The sequence below is a fragment of the Lissotriton vulgaris genome, unplaced genomic scaffold, assembly GCF_964263255.1.
Source record: "Lissotriton vulgaris unplaced genomic scaffold, aLisVul1.2 SCAFFOLD_1003, whole genome shotgun sequence".
Classification (NCBI taxonomy): domain Eukaryota; kingdom Metazoa; phylum Chordata; class Amphibia; order Caudata; family Salamandridae; genus Lissotriton; species Lissotriton vulgaris.
The window spans coordinates 46,422-69,905 of record NW_028249514.1 but is presented as its reverse complement, the minus strand read 5'-3'; the positions used below and the strand labels follow the sequence as shown (position 1 = coordinate 69,905).

The window sequence follows — 23,484 nt, the reverse complement described above, 5'->3', positions numbered from 1 at the left end:
TATTCAGTTAAAAAGTTGGTCCCAAAATCATAAAAAAACGATCGGATTGGGGAATGATCTTGAAGAACATCTTGTTAAAAAGCCAGCAGGCAAGAAGGAGGTAGCTTCTTTCTATTGGGCAATTGAGTAGGCTATAGACTGAGATTTCAGACTAGCCGGAGAATTATGGGAAGAATTGATTCTGGAGGGAGATTGTACTGAGTTATGGCAGCTCTCATTTAATACTTTGTTCTCAGTTGTGAAGCCAGCCTGGCTGAGAAGAAGTCATTTTTTCACTACGCACAGGGCTTACCTGTCCCCAGCTAGACTCTCTAAGATGACCAATGGTCCACCAGCTAGATGTAAAAAATGTAGCATGGAAGGGGCCCCCGATATGCACATGTTTCGGACTTGCCCTGCTATTTCAGATTTCTGGTAAAAAGTGGTTTCCACTATAAAGTCTATTTTAGGATATCCAGTACACATTACCCTCAGCTTAATAATTTTTGATATTCAAACTGAAATTACTGGCCATAGTAGGGGTTTCCTCTTCTTTGCTATTCTGTTGGCCAGACGAGAAATTTGCAAGAAATGGGCTGAGGCCTTGCCTCCTACACATTCGGAATCGCTTTCATCGGTGTACAAAACATCTAGACCCGACCTGGCCAGGCTAAAAAAATAGCAAGAAGAGAGCAATTTGAGATTGCCTGTTAAATTGGTCTCCAGTTCAGACAGAGATATAACTAACGTGTCTCTGTACGTTGTAAGGAAAACCTTCTCTTTGTTCTATGATTAGGCCTCATGGGAAGCTCTCAGACTGAGATGGATCCCCTTGGTATTACTGGGTCATCAGATAATAGTGATCCAAGGTGGGTTCTATTTCCAACTACAGCCTTTGGTTTCTTGAAATCGGTGGAGAGCCTGACCACCCTCTCATAAACAGCGAGAGGTCAGCAACATGTAGGATGTAGGTGAACCACTGGTAGACGGGCGATATGGGCATGGGGCAGTACCCCATAAAAAATAATAAAAACAATTTAAACAAGCATTTACAATGCAACGGTTTCGCCTTTTGTAAAAGTTAGAGCTATTGGCATTGTAAATGACAAATTTTGTATTTATGTGATGGTTTTGAAAACAGATAAATAAATGGCATTGTCATTTACAATGCCAATAGCTTAATCTCTCACAAATGCGAGACCTATTGCATTTGCACACATTCACAGAGCACAAACACACACACAGAAATGGGGGGGGGGGGGGACGAGGAGCAAAACCAAGGCCCAAGTGATTGGTTCTTTCTGAAATGATAGTGATGAGCTAAAACGATAGCATGGAATGCACTGCTAGTGATTTAGAGTAATTCAAGCATTTCCACGTGTCACTTTTATTCTCTCCCAGGAATGTGCTGCCATCGTTCTCACCTAAGATCCCGCTACTTGTTAGACATGAGGGCTGATAATCGAAAAAACAGGTGTAAGAGCTCATATGTTGAGTAGTTCTTCTTTTTCAATATGCATTGCGGTGAGTGTATGCGTGTTTGTGCTCACATCAATAAAGAAGGGAGAATTTCGAATATATTTGTAAATTAATCCACCTGCTCTGGCCACTCCCCACTCCTCTCCCATCCTGCATTGTTATGGTGGGCGAGAGGGTTTAGTATTTAACTGACAGGGGAAAACTTGGTCAGCCGACGCCATGAGAGTCAAAGTAGATGCAATGCCCCATGACTCTCCAGCCGCACTCTGGGACTGCATACCTTTGCTTCGCCCACTCGGGCGACCTCATAGACAGTGGTCATTAGTAACAATACTGTTTGCCAGAAATATCATGACCAAATTATCATTTATAAAGGAATTGTCCAGGCTGCCTGACAAGAGGGTCAATTCCCCCCCTCTGCAGCCCTGGCCTTTAAGAGCCAACATAACTTTCCCAGAAGTACTCCTATAAGTGTCTGACTTTGCCCCAGCAAAATTAGCTTTTGAAAATATATGGCATGTCAGCAATACTCCTGACTTCATAATGTAGAGCACATCCATGACAACTATGTCACCAGCCTAACCAAAGATTCTGTGTCTTGAGGTGTTTACAAAGAATCCAGAAGTTAGCCCGTAGAACAGCTCCTGCACATAAACCTATAAGAGAACATCTTGCTGCTTTGAAGGCCTTTCACTGGTTGCCCATTACAAAGGGAGCCACCTTCAAAACCCTGTTTATGCCACACAAAGCCATGAATAGAACAGCACCAACCTTCCATCAAAAGATCAACACACATACCTGAAAAGATTACCTCGCTGTAGAATGACACCACAACTGGTTTTTCAGACTTACAAAAAAAAAACATTGGTTGCACATCTTTCTCTGTGCAAGCAGCAAAACGATGGTGCTCACTCCCAGTGGATGAAGGGTGCGTTGAAGCTCACCTGACATTTAGGAAGGCAGAAAAGACCTGGTTCTTCCTCTCTCGAATCAACTGACTGTACAAGTCACGCCACAGAGCACCAGAATCAGAAATAAACTCATACAAGATCAACCAACCACACCTTTTCCAACCACGTCCGGGTTATTTCAGAGGCACCCCCACCAACATGCATCCTGAACAAGCGCCGCATTCACTCAAGCAAAGGTGTAACAAACAAACTAAAAACACATATTAGCCGGTTGCATAAACTCAACCTAATAGTAAATAGGCAGTTCTGGTCATTCAAAACAATAGTCTCAGGTTCCAAACAAAAATAGTCTCTAGTCTCTTAAATCAGGCCTAAAAAAAAAAAATATGCCCCCGATTTCTATTCCCACCGCTCCCAAGACGAGCAGTAAACACAAGGCCCACGTGTACTTGTAGCTATGGGCTTCAAGCGCTGATTCCACTCCCTCGCGAGGCCCAGGGACTCTTTCTCGTCCCCGGGGCCGCCTCGCGTCTTCCTGGGATTCAGGCGCACCAAAGCACACCCGCCGTGCAGATTGCACGCGTCCCCGCCCCGGCCGGTCCCCTTTCCTCTCCCGCCCGCTCTCGACAATCCAACGAGCGGCGGGGGAGGCGGTGAGGCTCACCTGGTGGGGGGACGGCTGGCCGGGGGTGCGGGACGCTTCCAAGTCCCTCGGCGGGGTCAGATCTCGTCCCCGGTCCCGGCGGTGATTACGACAATTCTTCGGCACCTCCCGCACCTTCAGTGGAGGCAGCCTATCCTGTCGCGGCCCTCTAGTCGAGCCCCTCTGAGCGCGAGGCCGCCAACCAATGGCAGCGCGGCCTCGCCGATGACGCTCCGCAGGCTCAGCCAATCACGGCACACCACAGCTGATGACGCTGCGCCGCACGGGCCAATCCCGTCGCGGCGTTAGTGAGGGGGCTCGGCTCCCTCAGCCAATGGGGTCGCGGCGGCTTCGTTCTTCGGCGCGGCAGCTCCTGGACCTCGGAGCAAGTTGCGGGGGGGTTTCCTGGCCCCGGGCCGCGGTGGTCATTTGGCGGCAAAGGGTTTCCAAGGGTTTCCAAGGGCGCTGGTCTCGACTAGACCCCCCTCTCGACCTAACAGAATACTCGCTGTACTAATGCCAATGCATTGACATAACTGCTGCTCAATATTGTGAAATGAGATTACGCTAACGTTTATTTTGTGCAGCATATCCAAGAGACAACTAAACTATTATGATTTAATTTTCTACACAACGCAAAACTGAACAAGTCAGGTCCCGGGCCGCGCTGTGATTGGCTGACGTCACGGGGGTGTCCCGGGCGGCAGCCAATCACAGCGCGGCCCGGGAATGACGTCACGGGGTGTCCCGGGCCGGCAGCCAATCGCAGCGCGGCCCGGGACAAATGGGCGGGGCTTAAAAAAAGCACCAGGAACGCCCCCGAATCGCGTTTTCGAGAGAAAGCGCGATTGACATCCTCTGTCTCCCAATGGCTAGTCTCCATTTATGGAGCTATCCAATTGGAAACAGAGGCTGTCCTAACCTCACTATTAATAACAACAGATTTCGATCTGGGAGGGGCTTCGCCCCTCGCCAGGTTACGAAACCTAAAAACTACCTCTCCAAAGTGAGCAACAGTGGCGACCTGCAGATTACCAGTTTACCAGGCGAATGAGGATACATTTTTTTTTCTCAAAGACCTAAAACAAAATAGATATAAAGTAAAAGTAATTCCTCACTAATACATAATAAATGATAACCTAGCATTAACACGGAGTCTGAGTCAGATGAGCAAAAGGCAATAGGATCTACAGAAAAATATAGTAAGTACAATACTTAGGCACAAACATTAGGCCCATGATGGTAAAAATGGATGTGCAGGTTTGAGCATTATTTCCAAGTGACACACACAAGACAAACAGCAGAGGACCAAGCATCATGTATGTTCCTAAACCTTGTGGGAGACGATTTTGGAGAAGTAGTAGCCACATGTCCTGATGTTCAAACAAGTACTTAAGTTGGAATAATAAAATGTCTAAAATAACTATTTCACCCACAAAGGCACATTGACTATGAAAGATATACATTCAGCATGGCATGTCAAAGAGAAGATGAGATGATGGACGATTTTGTAACATGCTAATGTAAATTAGTAATTTATTGCTATGTTTCTTTAGTTCAACAATGATAAGGCAGTTGAGGGCTGCTACTTCACTAATGTTATAGCTAAGCTAATCAAGGAACCATTGAGCTTAACAGAAATATTAAAGCTATTGTAGACAGAAGTTAGGGCAGAGCCACATGCACTGGGCACGGAAGCTGGAAAACAAAATTTCTGAGCATAGTAAAAAAAACACAGAAACAATGCAAATACCCTGGCAAGACAATGGATCTAAAAATAAAATGTGTTACAAATGTGAGTTAGCATATCTGAATCAAGGACTGTGCCCAGCCCAATGTAAAAAATGCTACAAATGTGGAAAATACAATTGCTATGCATTGTTTTCAAGAGTGAAAAACACTCCATCAAAAACAAGGATAAATGCTCTATGAAAAAGATATTAAATGAACCAAACAATACATCAAACACATGGAGGACATTGAAGTTAACTGAAGTGAAGACAAATCACCTAAAAGAAAATATGTAAAACATTTTTATAAGATGAAGACATAAAACATGCAGAAATTAACTGTCTGGATTGACGCAAGTTTAAAAAGTTTTTCAGCTTCTGTAAAAAGTTAGGACAGCATTTAGGAATATTTGTATTAGACAGCGGGGCAAGCTGCAATATAACGTGTGTAACTGAATATGATAAGATGAAAAACAAAACTACCCCTCAAGCCATCAAATTTTAGTATATTCCAGTGGAGAGCATTTAATCCCATGGAAAATCTATTAACATTGTAAGAGTAATGTAACTTTTGTTGGGGAATATGCCCACAAAGTTAGAACTCCTACTACTTGTCTACTTAGCAGCATTACAATACAATTAGTGGGCCTTGTTGCCATAGAAAATGACAGATGATCAGCAAATAATGCAACAATTTATTCAAAGGCCTGCAAGAATGAAAAGGTGTGCAGGTAACTCTTCACATAATAAAACCTGTAGCACAAAATCGTAGAAGAGTACCAGTACATTTCCAGCAGAAAGTTGATTAGATGCAAAGCTTGCTAGAATAAGACATTATAGAACCAATATTGAGACCAACTGCATAGGTGTCCCAAATTGCAACAGGGCCCAAAAAAGAAACCAACAAGATTTGCATCTGTGACAACATCTATATGTCATATTCCGCTATATATATATATATATAGAGAGAGAGAGACCTTCTGGGTGCCTCTTAACAAATATGTAAAGCTGTATAAATGGTGCTGTTGTTTTCCTAAAGTTTTAATTATATAAAGGGTCTCACCAACTTGAATTGGGTGAACAGTCACAATATACGACCGTCTTCTCAACTCACCAATGGGTATTTTAGTATAAAAGGCTCAATTGTGAAATATCCTTATTAGCTGAACGAAGGACATTATCAGAAAATGCATAAGGCCTGTAAGAAACCACTTAAATTATAGTGATGACATATTAGTATGTGGAAGAGCATGCTAAAGGACTATCAGTGGTGGGTTTGACCAGATCCTACTAATATTAACACAATTAACAAAAAAAGGGTCGCACAAGTTGTCAAATGTGCATTCCTTTTGGAAATGGCAGGTTATAGTGCTCAGTACATACTCCATTTTGCACTACATTACGAGAACTATCTGGAAAGATACTCAGCTTCTAGTAGGCATCAGAATGTGACAATGCATTGAAGAAAATAATAGAAAAAGTGTATTCTGCTGGAAATGTGCCCTATTTTGAACCAAAATTGTGCTTGACTGCGGGGTTTGCCCTATTGTTCCTGGAACAAAATATGTACAACGTACAATTGTAAAGCTTATGCCTGGACAAATAGCAAGATACTCAAAGCCTCACAGATGTAGAAAAAGCATGTTCAGAGGAGGAAATGGAAAGTCTGTTAGTTGTGTGGGCTTTTGAGCACCATCATTTGTTCATATTTGGAAGCCCTTTTACAATTCTAACGGACTAACAAGTAGATATTGCACTTTATGGGAATCCAAAAAAAGATCCCACCTAAGATCTAGAAATGGGGCAAAATAGTACAAGACTAGATAAAAAACCTATTTCTCATTATCCACTGCCCACTGCTAACCAAAGTGAATTGTTGGCAGTGGAATCGATCAAGTTCATTGTCAGAGAGTCTGTGCCTGAGAGATAACAATAAAACAAATTGAGCAAAAAAACTAGAGAAATTGCAACATTGCGAAAATAGCAGCCAATAAGGGGAACCCTATAAATTAAGTATCAAAATAAGTGGAAGTGGTAGTGAATGTAGACTTTTTAAGTATTAATTGGGTACAAGCAGAGCTAACGATTACCGAAAATGGGTTGTTATTAAGTTGAAACAAAACTTTGATGCCACAGGTCCACAAAACAATTGAAAGAAAATTGTTTTGTGGTTTGAACAGATCATAAATTCCTTTCATTTGTGCCAGATTATTCTGTGTGAGAAACAACTAGAAAAATTGAAGATGTCCGAACTCCCATACAATGTGCGGTCAAGTGTGGCTGTTGATTTTTATGGTCCCTAAGAGTCTAGCCATTACTTGTATGTGATATTAGATTAATATTAATATTTCCGTTTTCCCACAGTTAGACTTGTTACTTCTGCAACTGCAGCACTTCCAGTACTGGATGAAATACCTACAGAATGGGAAAATATCAACAGTACTCAAATCGGGCAATGAGCCACCTTTTCAAGGTAGTGAATGTCTTCACTTTATACATAATCTAGGGAGAGACCAGGAAACGATCACCCAGATATGTCCTCAAGCAAATGATATTGTAAAAAGATTCATGTCCACAATTAAAAGGCTACTGAAAAGCAAAGTTATTACAGATATGACTACATCAACCAATCTGCCAAGTGTTGAGTGACAGCCGGGTTACCTCCACAGTCTACTACAGAAAGTTCACCGTCTGAGTCAACATTTTGGAGGATAATTAACACTAGTTTGCCTCAAAATATGGTAGATAAATCTAAACATGAAAGTATCTGTAAACAAGACAGAGAAGCAAAAGATAAACAAGTAAATTTACCTGAATCCTCATCATAGACTTTGATATTTGGCAGAAAGATTGGGTACTGGTGAAACGGCTGCAAGTGGGTACAATAGAGGTTCTGTTCAGATATAGCCCTTTGAAGATCACTCAATTTAAAGGCATACGGGGATGTCGTTTAAGCCATCAGGGTCTGTAACAAATAGTGTATCCCATTGTAAAGGTTTGAAAGGAATGAAAGATCATCAAGAACTTGATGAAGATGAAGGATGCGTAAAGGAACCTAATCAATCTGAGGAGGTTACCGGTGACCATAATGATGTATCTTTCTTTAACGCTTTCTTTATATTTTTCTTTTTTCTCCATTTATGTTCATTTCTTGGTATCGGTTTTTATTTTAATTTGCAAATTGTATTGCAATAAGTTGTATTTTTATTTCATTGGAACAGTATGGTTTAATGAGTTGAAGCATGTGGTGTTCAGAAGGTCGCAAGTCTGAATCCCAACAAGGCAGATTCAGGCTTTCATCCTTCTGAGATTGGTATATTGAGTATCAATAATGTGGGTTATAGTGCTAATTTTTTACAGAATTTTGAAACAGTGGGAGTGCGATATAATGTGCTATTCAAAAACAAGTTCTTATCAGTCACTTTTCTAAAATTGACTTTTTATGTATTTTTTCACATTAAAGACTGGTGTATTATTGCCTTGTATGACAGTAAATAATCCTATTTAAACCATTAACATATTCTGTATTATGCAGTACAACTAACAGTTGGTTTTTCCTCACTGCATATGTTCCTTCGACCGTTCTAATCTTTAAGCTGCTTTTCATTTATTCATTCTACAGTCCAGATTCCCAGCTGTATACTTTCCTTTGGGAAGTCTCTCCAGTAATGTATCCGAGTAGGTGCACCTTTGTCCGGTCCTTTACTCTCTGAGGTCTTATATTCCTTACTTATCTCACAATAGCGGACCCAATGCTTCCATAATTGTGGGAAGTCTGATTTATCAGGTATCTAATGGCAAACGGCTCCCTTTCAAAACTCACTGTTCCTTTCCTCATTTTTCTCATGGTGAATGCTGTCTGCACACTTCCTACCAATGTACTATGTTTAACGTCCTCTCTTCAGATACAGTACAGGATTACTCGAGTAGCATTACTACTAGATTAGCATTTAATAGTATCCACACTTCTCTCTTTTCAAGGAATGACCATGCGAACGCTCAGCATGCGACCTACAGTACCATTAAGGAGACCGAAGAGGAGTCAGACAAGGCAAAGGGAGTGGATCTGCAGAAAATATTTGAATCACTGGGTGAGGAACCAGATACTCTAAAGGATGTCCCGTATGCAGTATATATCTTCACTTATGAGATCCCCAATGTATTCAGTCGGCAGATGTTTTGTTTCTAAGAAACTTAAATACCAACATATGAAAGAGCTTCAGTGGATCTAAGCTGATGATAAAATGAATGCAGTAATAAAATACAGCTCTGTAAGAAATGGGGTTATTAAATGAGAGGGGTAGAAAAGTAGATTGGTAGATTGATATAAAGCAGTTAGGCTTAACTTGGAGGCAATATGTAAAGTAGTTATGCAGCACTCAACCAGTAAAACAAAAGTGAAAACACAACTCAAGAAAATTGCAAACCAATTTAGACAAGTAGAATAAATATCAATAAATAAAATGATACTAAAACAACAAACATCCAATCCGTAGAGCCAGAGGTATGAGTTTTTAAAGTTTAAGGTGCAATTGCTGCCAAAAAGCACAAAGCGCCAACTGCAGTGATCTGGTTGCGCTGAACTGGGACAAAGTCACAAGTTCAGGCTGACCGCGATGGAGCATGGGCCGGGTACAGGACCCAGTTCGGCCTGCTAAGAGTTGTATCTTTTTGTCCATGGTGCGGCTCTGCGAGGTCCTGTGTCGTTCTCTGCTGCGCTGCATCTATCCTATTGAGGCTGCTGATCCAGGGCTGCATGGGCTGCAATGCAAGGTCCTGCAATGCGCAATCCTGCGTTGGTCTCCTGTGATAGTTCAAGTGAAGCTGTCTACCAGGTGCTGTGATATGAGGTTCTATGACGTTCTGCGCAGCGCTGCTTTGGCTCTGGTGAGACCTTTTGTCACGTAGAGATGAGTAAACTCTGACTCTCGTCAAGGGCCCTGGATCTTAAGGACAGCACTTTGGGGAGTCAGGGCTCACTCCCACAGAGTTCAGCGGAGAGGACCAGGTCACGTCCAGTTGGGTTTGGTCAGCTGGAAAGCACTGCAGTCCTCTGGAAGCTTGTTGTGTCCCTATAGCTCAAACAGGTGACCAGCCAACGGACTCTGTGAGTCACTTCTGGAGAGTCAGGGTTCAAGGGAGGAACTGTCCATCTTTTTCTTCAGACAGCAGGGCAGTCAGTCCTTTTTCTGAATTTATACAGGTCCAGGTGTGTTTTGATACAAAGTTCTGAAGGTGCCACTTTTTATCCTTGGTGCCAGCCATTGTGTTGAAGAATTCCATGTCCTGCCCCCAAGCTGGTTCTGGACAGTTCTTCTCCTTCCTCCTGCCCTGGATTCACACCCTGTAGGGGGATGAAGGCCAGGGCAGGCCTGGTGTCATATTTTTTATGTGTCCTTCACGCAGGTTCCTTTGACGTGTTGTCAAGGCAGGGTATAACCCTGCAGCAGCCAACCTATAAGGAAGACCCACTCCCCTCACACATAGGCCTCTTTTGTCTAAATGAATGGAAGCAATACACAACCCACAACATGAGAGCCATTGACCTACCTTTGACCCAGAAAGGGACAGTTGGTTTCGGCAACTTTATAAAAGTGGCATTTTTTACATTTTAACTTAATAACCGTCCTTACCTTTGAAGAGGATTTAAAGTTACAATTCATTAGAGGGAACATCATTTTGTTATCTGTTCCCAAACTGAAGCTAATACTTAAGTGTATTATGGCAACCAAATGTTCGTCTATGTGAGAGACAGCCTTAAAGTACTGAAACACAACTTTAGGAGTTTTTCACCGCCAGGAAATGTAGAACTTAACCTCATATGTCCTACTTTTTCAATTCCATGCACCCTGCCCTAGGGGTGGTAAGCCTAACTTTTGGATGATTTATAAGTACTAAAAGGGAAGCTTTGGGCCTGGGATAAGGGCTATTCATTGACATTTAAAACTGCTCTGCAGGCTGCAGTGGCAGGCCTGAGCCATGTTTTACAGTGCTACATTAGTGGGTGGCACAGTGCGTGTAGCAGCCCACAAGTAGCATTTAATTTGCAGGCACTGGATCATGCAGCACCATATACTAGGGACTTTTAAGTAACTTAAATATACCACTTGGGTGCAGTACAAGCAGCTTAACAGTGGTTAGTAGGGAATAAGTGTACAGGGTCCTAAAAGCCAATAAAAAATAATTCAGCAAAGGTTGGTAAAGGAAGGCAACAATCTGGGGTAATCCTGTAGAGAGGGCCAGGTCCAAAAAACTCTGAAAAATGCTTATATATGTGTTCATCCAGTGTTGGGGTATGCAGATTGTCCACCTCATAAGGCTAAGTGTCAGAGTGGATCTGTTGCTTGACCAGTGACATGTTGAAATCTATTTAGTTGACATGAATCTGTTAAAAGTTCAGGTTAGTCATAGTAGAGACCCAGCGTTCTGACATTAACAAGTTGTGCACAACTACAGTTTTACTAAATAATAAGAGCATTGTAATGGATCTCGCAGATATTTTTATGGCCTTATTTAGCGGAGGGCAGCATTGAAATATTTGTGGTAAATTGGCTTATGTCCCATCGGGGGACTGGTTACGAAAACATTTTTATGATACAAAGGGATTTGGAAGCACCGAACTCTGTATAGAAGGGCCGTAGTTGAAAATGAACCGGTAAACAGATCAAGGCTGAAGACTTGGTTATCATAATCGCTACACAAGCCCGCCAAAAGGTGTTTTAAGAGGCGACCTACAATTGTTAATGCGCAAGTAGATTATCAATGGCAGGCGGACATAATCGGCCTTTAAGATTTAGCGAAACTTAATAACGGAGCTCGTTATATACTAACCATCATAGACATGTTGTCCAAGTATGCTTTTGCAGAATCTCTAAGCGATAAAAGTGGTGCTTGCGTCACAGCTGCTTTTAAAGCCATCTTCAAGAAGGGGGAATCCCTCAAAAAATTACAAACAGACGCGGGGAAAGAATTCGTAAACAAGGCGTTTTAGAAATTATTAAAGCAGCACGCGGTTCAGCATTTTGTAACACACACGGAAGTAAAAGCAGCAGTTGTAGAATGGTTTAACAGAACTTTAAAGTCTAGGATGTGGAGATATTTTATGGCCACATACACAACAACATTTTAGTAGAGGGCCCAAGGGCAAGTTTAACGACTACCCAGGTACATGCCCCGAAAAAACAATGTCTAAACACCACGTGGTACCTAGTAGTCAAAAGAGTAAGTTAATCGTCTGGAATCACAAAGCAAGTGCAATACAAATAACACCCATAGGAACACACCATTAAGTGTAGAATTGGCCAAGTCAGGGCTCAAGGACGTTAGGAAAAATTCCCATCAGAAGCCATACTGTACTGCCCTCTTTTGCATCATTTGGGATCTCCTTGCCCAGGAGACAAAACAAGACGGCCGGTCAGATGTTACCGTTACCGAAATGGAGATGTGAGAGGAGAGTATCACATGATTTAGTGGCGACTGAAAAAAAGCAGTGTAAAGTGGAAAGGGTGAAAAGTGAGTGACAATAGACTTTTAGTGACAAGATCTCTATAGTGGAAGGTGTGGAGCTTTAAGAGGTGTTGTATATTTACAGGTTAAAGGGCTACGATGGGGAAGCAGTGTCTGGAGTCTTTTACAAGGAACGGTCCAGACAGGGTGTATAGGGTTGAAAAGGTTCTGAAAAGGAAAGGTAGCGGAGCTAACAGCCAAGCATATGTCAAATGGCGGGGCTGGCTGGGGAAATTTAACAGTTGGATGTTGACCAGCTCCCTGAAGGGTATGTGAGTTTTTGGCCTGGCTAAAGCTGTTGATAAGCTGGAGACATCTCCCTTTTTGCATCACCCTGCCGTCCAGCACCTCCAAGGACATGTTCCCCGACAACCAGATTTCAAATTACACCGTGAAATTGACTAAATCTGTGGACCTTACAGAAATCCAATACCCGATAACCTGGAATACCTGTGCACCGATCAAAGCCAAATTTAACATAAAGCGTGAACATGACCTGTTGAGCATACATGCAGGCTTTCCATACGGCTACTAGCCAACCGTTACAAGTGTCGCTGGCGGCATCAACCAATCCATTTCCAACATTGAAACATATACGAATTTTCACCTGATGCTAGAAGGAAGGTCTTTCTTAAAGCCCCAAATCGTAATGCTGTGTTTAACTGCTCTGGTAAATTAAGGTGAGTTTTAGGCACTGTGCAACATACGAGAAGCAGGTCTAACCGGATCACACATGCCCTGATATTAATGGGGCGTTCTACACACTCTGTGTATAACAATATTGTAGAGGCACAGAGGATCGGCGATAGTTATTCACCGTTGTTAAGATGGGTCCATGTGCAGGGGGAAAATAACATGATGGTCAATATGCAATTTAACAAGACTGACTACGTAGCAGTTTCTAAAAAACATTTTGACACTATTTCAATGATGATCTTTGACGACCAGTCGGAGCTCGTGGCCTTTAAATATGGGACTGTTATTGTTAAGCTTCATTTAAGACTGAGACGCGACAGGGACTATTAAGAAGACATCATGGTGGTTGTGAAAACATATGGGACCCGTCTATTTATAGGGATTATTACAGAAACCAGGCCGGATATGAAGGCCCACTGTGCTTTCAAGGGTCCCCCGTAATGTACTGGGCCAGCCTGGGTGGTTTCTCCTGTAGTCGGTTTAGAAGAGCTATGCCATTCTTGAGAAGAGGTTATGAAATTGCAAAGCCCCATGTTAACGCAGCGCCTATGAACATAGCCCATGATGTGATTTGGTCTGTTATGTCGGCTGTCGTAGAGCGCCTGAAAAAGCAGCCGCAAGAAGGTGCGGGGCTGGTATACAGACCACACACAAGTGTTAAAAGGAAGCAATGCTCTTTGAGACGTAGGGGGGTGCCAGTCTCCTATAAAAAAAAGTTGTTCAAAAGGCATTCACAGTAAAAGAACCCTAAGATGGAAGAGAGCTTCCAAGAAGAAGAGAACTGCCTCTAAAGTAAATATTTTTTAAAAGCATCGCAGACTAGAGCATGGCCTTTGTACATTTTGCTTTAAGCGAATACACCAAATCAGAATTAGACTTGTTTACTCTAAAACCCACGCAGACCAGCATCAAAAACAGCTTTTTCATGGAGGTATTACCTTAAGCTGCTTTGAAGTCGCTGGCTCCTATAGATTTTATGTCAGGGTCCACGGATATGTATTTGGATCTCAACAACACTATGTTGCATCTTGTGTGTAAAATAGTAAATGTGGATGGTCCCAACATAGCAGCAGAAGCTAAAGTGGCAACAATCACTTACCCCCTAGTAACCATGTTTAATCAAGTGGACATTACCCTGGGCAAACGGTCCATCACACAGAGCGATAACATGTACACCTACAGGGCCTACCTGGAGAATATTCTAAATTACAGCAGCAACGCCCTTGACATGCACCTTTCAGCAGGTCTCTTCTACAAGGATACGTACGCACAGTTTGAAATAAGGAGCTGGATTTTGAAGAATCAGGGCTCTGTAAAAAGAGCCAGTTTGACCTCTTGGAGCGAACTGTTGTGATAAAGAACTTTCACCGTAAGGATGAAATGGTTCTCAAACAGACCCATGTCACCAAAGCAGATCCTGCGGTCTGGAGCTATATCAAGCACCTCATGGGCTTAAACCCTCTAGACATGATGGCAGCATCTAGGTTCTGTGATCCATCAGCAACCCCACGATGCTGGCCGCCACAGGTGCTGGCCGCTCCACTGCTCCACTGTTAAAATTGAGCAGTGTTTTACCAATGATTTTACTGTACAGTACACTCTATATAGGCCGGGAAACACCACCATCACAACCCCATACAATGAGGGCTACGACTCTGAAAGTGCCATAGGCATCTATTTCAGCCTTACGCTGTAGAAGCCTCGAGGTTTTCTAGAAATTCCACTTTGTTTGGTGAACAAAGGGCTCTCAAGACCTTTCCCCTGGAAGCGTAGTTGGAAGAAATCATTAGGACCCACATTGTGTAACAACCCTTCTATAAGCATTTGCACGGCCTGATGGCTAAAACCCAATGATCAGAGGACTTTGGGTTGGAGGTTAACAAACCTAAATTCCTCATAATGTTCTGTAGCATTAAATCTCTCTCATGCTCTCTAATGCTCTCTAAAAACACTGGCTCTGAATCCTCAGCTTAAATTGGGCTTGTTGTGGATCTCGCAGCTGCATCATTTTGGGGGTTTGGGTTTAGCACATTGTTTTTAAGCCACCATGTAGCCCATATTCTGGCTTTCTTTAGTGTACTTAACAAAAGCCTGCACTGCTTAATGATTTTATCATACTTTTGCTTTTGACTGGACCATTCTTTTTTAGGTAACCGCCCCCAGCCTAGTTGAACAATCTGGTTTATATTTGTGAGCACCGTACTTGCACCGGCATCTGCTAAAGACCCTGCATATGACCCTTCTGGGTGTTCCGAGTTTTGGAGTATTGTCTACCCCTTGAATGCTTCAAACGGCCTACTCTCGGGATATTCTTTCTTGAACTTATGAATTGTCATCTATTGGGTATTGATTTACATGTTTCTGTCGTGGGAGTGATAATTCAAGACTTTGTTTGAGGAGTTTTATGTACTTTTTGCTCTTGGGGTAGCGTACGATTTAGTCAATAAAGTGTAGACCCTATTGCTATATTTTGAATTATGTGTAGTTTTATTAATACTTGTGGAATGGGGGCTCTTTAGGGATGTCTTCGGCCTAGTCACGTCGGTATTACACCTATGTCTGTCGCAGCGGATTGACATGCTTGTAGGAGCATACTTTTACACAGTTCAACCCTTTGAAGTATTTTCAGATGTGCGTCAGTCATGACCCTGTCACTGCTTCCTGCCTTCCCCAGTTTAATGGTCGTAGAATTCTCCTGACGTTTTAGTTTTGGGACCCCCAGCTGTTGATGTGAGTCCCTAGTACTGCTTTCACGCCTAGAGAGTCATATTGTTGGCATTAGGGATGAACACAGGGATGGGGTGTATATCACCCAGAAGCACCCCCTGGTTTGCTCTCTTACAACTCTCCTCAACCCCATTCTGCATTATGGGGCATGACTGGATCAAAGAAAGATGGTCCCAATGTGAACACCCATGGGACTCATGAGGACGGATCTTTACTCGATATGACATCCAAACTTTTGATTTTGACATCCTTTCCAACCTGTATTGCTATAGGGGTGTGTTGATGCGGGTGATGGGTGGTTTACACTGTCCGCAGGGCTGGTTGGGCCATACGCTCCTGGAGGCAATATATGTGACATGGGTACGGGGAGTTTAAATGCTGGTCGAAATAATCAAGTGCGTCAGCTTTGTAGGAATCGTCGGGATTGAAGTCAGGTGTGTGTCTAACAGATGCCCCCCCCTCTATTGTCCACATTAGAAGGGCCAGTGTGCACGGCTTCTGTGGGTCTATAGATACTGTCGACCAACCCTGCCCAGGCCTTGAGAAGCCCTATGCACTCAGAGTAAGGGACTTCAAAGGGTTGATCATTTACAATCAGGGAGTCTCTAAGCCTGTTAGGAGTGTTTATAGCTGGTTGTGGGATTTACAAAGGCCATCACATTCTTTGAACCTATAGAGTCCTTCTGGGTATTGGAAGGTGGCTGTGGTGTAACGGCCTTGCTTACGGTGCCATCTAGTGTCATTTACGGTGCATACCATGTGCTGCTTCTTAAGGTTTTTTTCTTGAGAGATGATTTACTTTTGGGGTCTGGAGTGGCTTCAGAGCTTCTACATTAGACGCCGTAGCTGTTGGACATTTAGAGATCTGGGGTGTAATGGGTACATTCTGCGGTTTAACAACCTTTTTTAAGGAGAGGTCTTGTGAAAGTTGAAGAAATTGATGTACATAGACAGCATTCATTCCCCTTCTTCTCCCACTCCTCTCCCTGTGAGCACCATGAATACTGTAAACTATTGGCCGTATCACTCTGCCAGTGAGAGCCCCTACCCCTATACGTATGTACAGCCAGTTTAGGCACCATGGCCTTTTACCCATTGAGATCCCCGGTTTCCCTCCTGCGCGTATCTTAACCCCCCCCCCCCCCCCTCTCTCTCATGCATAGACCATGAAACCCTCTCCCTCTGCGCGACCCTGCTGTGAAAGGCAACTCTCCCACTTGACTCGCACAAAACCCCCCCATTCCTTCTTGAAAAGGCATCCTTCGCCTTAGCTGACGTAGCCCTCCCCAGCTGCACCTGACTGCCCCCGCTCTCTCATATACGGGTCATAAGATCTCTCTCTCTCTCTCTCTCTCTCTCTCTCTCTGCGTGACTCTGTCCCTGTGTCCACCCTGGCTACCCCTCCCTTCTCCTCACATGAGCAAGTCATAAACCTTCTTCTTCTTCTGCAAGACCCTGTCCTTGAGAGTCACGGCCGCGCCTGACCAACACCTCCTTCCCTTCCATGAATGCCCCTCTGTTGACAAGCCTTCCCTCCGCGCTCGATTGTCCACGCGGCATGAATACCACTCCTTTGATGACCCTTTCCCCCGAGTCCGGCTGACCACACATGTCCGAGGCCATCGCCTGAGCCAGGAGATACCATTTACTGCCCTTATTGTATGAAGTCACTCCTCTTCAAAGGATCCTCTATTGGTCTTAGCCACCCCACCCCCTGGGCTATGATCAGGCGTACACATCCTACGAAACACTCAGCTGCGTGATTGCCCTCCCCTCTTATCAGCAGGTCAAGGGTCCCCATTGTGAATGTATGTGGGTAGGATCACCACGAGGATTATAGGATCACCACGAGGATTATAGGGATGTCTTTCTTTTGCGTCATACAGTCCTGATTGTGTTATCGAGTGTTCTGTAAGGTATAAAAACAAGAGTCTCAGCTCACTTGTTAGAGCACCTCCCGAAAGACACTGTGTTTCGTGTCCGAAATGACTGGCTCTCCTCATGAGAAATAAACTCTGTTCTTGATTCCTGCTACCAGCGCCCGTCTCTTTATTTGGTAATTATTCAACATGGGAACTAAGAGGCGGTTTGCGCCAGCGGCCTGGGCATCGATAGGATTATACGCTCGTTTTCTACAATTGGCGTCCCAACGCGGGGTCCATCAGTGACATAGGGTTCGGTAAGAGAGATCCAGACGAAGAAGTGAACATCTAAATGATCGGGGCATGCCTGCCTTGAGAGGGCCCTCGCCCGGCTGCCGATAGACAGAACTTCACCAATTCTGAACGGACCTCTCTTGAGTGACCTATTGTCCTGACTGGAATCCCACAGGAATGCTACATGGAGTAAGAGAACGATCGGGCGCTGGAGAAGGAACTCAAAGAACTGTCCGTATGGTCCGGTCCGGGTAAGATTAAGTAGGGCGTTCTTACGCCTGATTGGTAGGGTGGTTCTATCCACCTGATTGATTGATTGTTTGTATTGAAAATCGGTATTTGTATACCGAAATTGTTGGTATTGGTTCATTTAGCTTTAAAGGCTACTTGACATATTGGTTCTCTTCTGAGAACGAGACATTCTCTGTTTGCAAACAGCGGCGAATAGGAACGTCGTCCCTCTTTGCAGATAGAGAAGGGTAGGTAATGCAGACTTTTGTCCCCGGTATTAATCCGTCGTGCCTACTTTTCTCCCCACTGAATTGTTTGTAGTCGATTAAAAATCGATTGTTGTTCTTTGAGAATTGTTTGAAGTCGATTAATAATCGATTGTTGTTCTTTGAGATTTTCCCTGTCTACAAACTGAGGCGAGTAGAAATATTCTGTCTTCCTTTTTGGATAGCGAAGGGCAGGTAATGCAGACATTTGTCCCCGTTGTAATCCGTCATGCCTGTTTTTCTCCCCACTGATTGGTTGGTTGCCTGGACATTGTTGTTCCAGGAATTGTTTCGTTTGAGGTATTTTCTACTTGCAAACAACGTGGAATAGGAATATTCTATCTAGTCTTTGCAAGTAGTAAAGGGTAGGTTATGCCCCTTTGTGAATTCGTCAGTCCTACCCACTCCCCACTGTTTGGGGGGTAGCTCGCATGGTCCGCCCAGGAGACTACCCTTATGGAGGACATATGCTCCCCGCTCATGGGCCATTTAGTGGAAGTAGACCATCTGGTCCGTCCAGGAGGCTACCCTAGTAAATGGAAGTACATCGCTCGGTCCGTCCAGGATGATACCCTAATGAAGGAATATATGTTCCCCTTTTTGATCGATAATCTCGTTCCACCCCGGACCATTTATTGGAGGGAACTCGTCTGGTCCGTCCAGAAGTACCCCCTAGTGAAAAGGACACATAAAAAATATGAAGTGATCACCGTTCCCTACTAACAGAAAACTTTAGCTCGAAACACGCTAAGGAAGAGAAAGAAAAATAAAAAGAAATCAGGCTAAGTCAGTAACCCCCTGATGAGCTTTTGACTTCACTAAAAATAAGAAACATTAGAAATAGTTCGTAATAAGAAATATGAAATGGCGAAACGTTTTGACAGCAAAAAATAGCCACGAGGTAGCTAGGCTCTACTGCCTGTTCCTGCTCCCAACATGTCTGCCTCATTGCCCGCCACGCCCAAATAACGGTCACATGAAATAGAAACAATCCAATAGGTACCTACCCCCATTCCGGAAGCTCCCGAAGTGCAACAGGTCCGCGGTTACGCCCATCCGGAAGGCGAGGCCTCGAGGCACGAGGGGCTCGCCTGACCACGGTCGGGAGGAGATGATGTTGGGCAGGCGGTCCAAAGAATGGCAGAGTCCTCTCCTTCTCTCCTCTTCCGCTGCCCTGCAGGCCACGGGGGGGGGGGGGCTGTCTTGCCTCAGCCACCGACCACGCCCCCCCTTCTGTCTCTCGCCTGGTCCGACCCACGAAGAAGGCCGAAGCCAAAGGCGAGAATGGCGGCAAATCAAGTAGTCCCGCCACACGTCAAATTCTTGGATAGTTACAGGTAGTGCCGCCACATGTCGACGCCTGGACAGTTCCAGATAGTCCCGCCACATGTCAAGAGAAAAGGGGGGGCTGTCTTGCCTCAGCCAACGACCACCCCCCCCATCTTCAATAGCCAGCACGGCCAATATCGAAGCGACGGAGCCGAGGAACGGCGCGGGGTCGCTGGAAGGGGGAGGTGACGCGAACGAGCCTCCCCCACCTCCCTCCAGGTGGAGGCTTCCAGCGACACCCCAATGCTCTTACTTAAAGAGGGTCAACATCATAAAGCGGTCCTCTGCCCAGGACGGGCACACGTTCCATGCCTTCTCCCCTCATCCTTGAAGATTCTATAAGAGCCGGGGGGCCCCGATCCCTCCGCATGGGTGCCCCCGCCCCCTTCACTGGGAACCACGACTCCGGTGCAACTCCTGCTGGCACCAGCCTCGGATTGGAAATGGCTAAAATGCAGCCGCGGCACGGACTTGTTCAGTTCCGGAGGAACGCCAGGATGACCCGGTAGGAAAATTGTTGCCGCCCTCCCCACTCTTTGACTCATGGTCCATATTTGTTAGACTGTTAACCACATAACACAAAACTTTTTGAACTGCCAACGGAAAGTTCTGGGCCAACCATACGAGACTAGAGACACTCTGACTGTGCTGGAACTTGCCTGACCCCACCCAAAATGGCGCTGCCACAAAATGAAACGTATTTGAATAAACTTTGTTGCACCCTGATTGCGCAGCTTGTTGCCCCGAGATCTATATGCAGTTTTTGGATAATGAAAGTAGATATGAAGGACGTTGAGTATGTGCTTGGATAATGAATTGACTTAGGGTGGGTACTGATTATGGTTTGGAAAATGAATTGGTGTAATTTAGATAAAGAATGAGTATTGGATAATGAATTTATGAATTAATTAAAAATGAATTCTTGACATGCATCATGCTTGCTCTGTAAGGAATTTTTAATACGATTTTATTGCACTGCTGCACTTTATGTAATGAACTGCCACCAATTTCGTTTATTAAAAGTATTTTGAAGAAGAAAGCATGGTCGTAGCAGCTGCATTAATGAGTTTTGGATGCCTTACTACTGTGAGCGAAGAGTAAGTATGATGAAGGATGTAGATCACAAGGGATCAGATATTTAGCAGCTACATTATGTGCCACAAGCAGCCGGAAAAGTGTTTCAGACACCCTTAAAATGACACCACAGAAATGCCACCTGACTGACACCCTTGCACCCGATAAAGAGGGTTACGACCAAGTAGCTCATGTAGATACGCAGATCGTCAATGATTATCTATCTGACACCACTGGTCCCTCTGGGCTTAAACGCCGAGATGGCAAGGGAATGCAGTACGAGGAGATAGGGCGAGTATGTGGTAGGTAAAAACATTTTCGAACTACTGCATGATGATGTGCTTTGAATGCTGCCCCCCCCACCCCTTCTTTTCCTCCCTTCTGCAGGTCACGTCAGAACGTCGGCTGAAGTGTGGAAGAGCGACGATCGGACCACCGACGAAAAAAGGGAAAGAGGGAATATGTGTGTAGTCGTTATAACGATAAATTTTTAAATGACGTAGACCTAACATGACTGTTCCTCCTTAGGACATAGCGACTGAGAGGATGGACTGACATAGAAACTGGACAGGTACTGAATGACGAAAAATTGACTGGAAATGACGTGTTAAATAATGTAACTGGACGTTTGACTAGGTAGGGAAAGGACAAAGAAAAATTATACGGGTAAGGGTTGCCACGGCGCCACCCGTCTAGGAAGTTAGAAATGTTGCTGATGTTCAAAATGCACTACCCCCTTTCTCACACTCTTATAGATATAGCCAAGCTGTCCGACTGTTCTCCCGATCAATACTTGCCGTTGCCTCAGCCTGGAGAACTTCCCACCAAAGGAAGGAACTGAAAATGGTTTAAGATCCAGCCATGGGTAACTAGCACGACCAGGTTAATTACTGATCGACCAACCGAGGTGTGAGTATTGGTAATTGGGAACGCTCGCAGGCGTGACAAGCAAAAAGGGAAAGGGGGGAAGGGTAGAAAGAACTAAGCACGTAGATAAAATAGGATAGTAAAGATACGTAGGATATATATATAAAAACAGATCCTGTAGGCTAACAATTGTTTCCTGTCTTGTCGTGAATGTCTTGTATATGTGTAATACATGTGCCGTCTTCCCTGTCTGAGTTTGTGTGTGTGTAATGTACGAATTTATGTCTTCCCTCTGTCTGTATCTGCGTGTCACCTGACCTTTGCTGTTCCGTGTTGTGAGCGCACTAAATGACCTATTTTTGTACACGTCTCTCTCTCTCTCTCTCTCTCTCTCTCTCTCTCTCTCTCTCTCTCTCTCTCTCTCTCTCTCTCTCTCTCTCTCTCTATCTCTCTCTCTCTCTCTCTCTCTCCCTACATGTCATACGTGTACCGAATGGCTCATTTAGATTGCGGACGACTCTCACTCTCTATGAGAGTCTCCCTATGTTCTCTCCCTCTTTTTGGTAAAATTGTGCCCCACCGGCACCAGTCTGATTTGATACATATTGAACGCGAAGGTGTTCAGCGAAATTGACCGAAACTAAAATGATTGTATCTCGCCATATTACTGCCTCTCCTTTCTGCAAAATGAATGAACCTGAATTGGCTGAGAAGGAAAGGACAGGTAAGACGACTAAAGTCCCCCAAATCTGGCCATTTATAGGGGAACTGTATGTCAATGGCACCTTATGTCTGTTCTTCAGAGACGAACGCCAACGTCTAGATTGAACCCCCAATGCCCAGATTGCCCCACCCCCCTTTTTGCACCCAAGTGCAAGCGCCCGAAGCATCCCCGCCCCATTTTTGATAAACCCCAATTGCTGTCCCGAATATAAATATGATGACCATGAGTAGCTGTTGACCCCCGAGAAAACCCTGCTTTGCCTGACTCTCGATAATGGCACCCCCGCCCTGTTCGAAAAGGTTAGCCAGTCCTGATGGGAAATGCTCTGTTATGCTGAATATGATGTAATGCACAGTTGATGGGAATCTCATTTACCTCACTTGATTTATAAATAAGACGATGAATAGACCTGCCATGAACCCAGTAGGAATACTGACACATGCACTGCTTGGTAATGGACCTCTGACTGTGACCAATAAGCGTATCTCCCAAATGCGTAGAATTGAGGGAGGAATTCACATGCGTAGATATCTTCTTTTGCCATTTCACTGAAACCTTGTCTTGTACCTATTCAAAGATTCACGATCACCGAAGGAGATGGGTCAGATGTGACGTACAGCCTGACTGCGGATCTTGGGACTCGTGTGACCTCGACCAAAGGTGGAGCCGCAGAGCAACAGGATACGGGACGAGACCGCAATTTCAACGTGGAAAATGAAAAACGGTGGGCCGCCTCGAAGCCCCCCGCCTGCTAACCCACGTGTGCCTGGAGTCTCCGTCCCCCTTCCTTGGGCCTGATTGATGGGCCTGCCTGCTTGTTATCCTTTGCTCCCTTGGTCCCTTTTGTGTGTCCCGGGAACTCTGACCCAACTCCGCCCTCTCACCTATCGACTATTTGAACGACACTCACCCTCTTTTCCACGTGACTTTTTGCCAAAGGGAAAGAACCGCATTCCACTGGGAATAGGGTGCTGCCATAGAACTATGGGTGCCGAGCATAAGGCGCCACCAACCGGATTGTTTAGGGAACAGGACTGTGGTCTAACAGCAGAGGACTGACCGCACCCTGCAACGCGTAAGGATAAGAACAGAGCTGGACCTATAGCTCCACCGCCGGTGCTCAACAGCGCCAACGAAAGTACTCGGACTAGAGCCTACCAGTGATG

General features: G+C 44.6%; 1 protein-coding gene across 1 annotated transcript in view; it reads left to right on the top strand.

Annotated features, from left to right (window-relative positions):
- The window catches only part of LOC147663555 (E3 ubiquitin-protein ligase TRIM39-like), a gene marked incomplete at its 3' end in the record, with an annotated part of 149,426 nt that overhangs the window by 82,131 nt on the left and 43,811 nt on the right, over positions 1 to 23,484 (top strand). Inside the window, exon 5 of the mRNA XM_086950362.1 lies at positions 8,724 to 8,833. Coding sequence (XP_086806488.1) covers positions 8,724 to 8,833 — 110 coding nt within the window. The remainder of the gene's footprint in view (positions 1 to 8,723; positions 8,834 to 23,484) is intronic.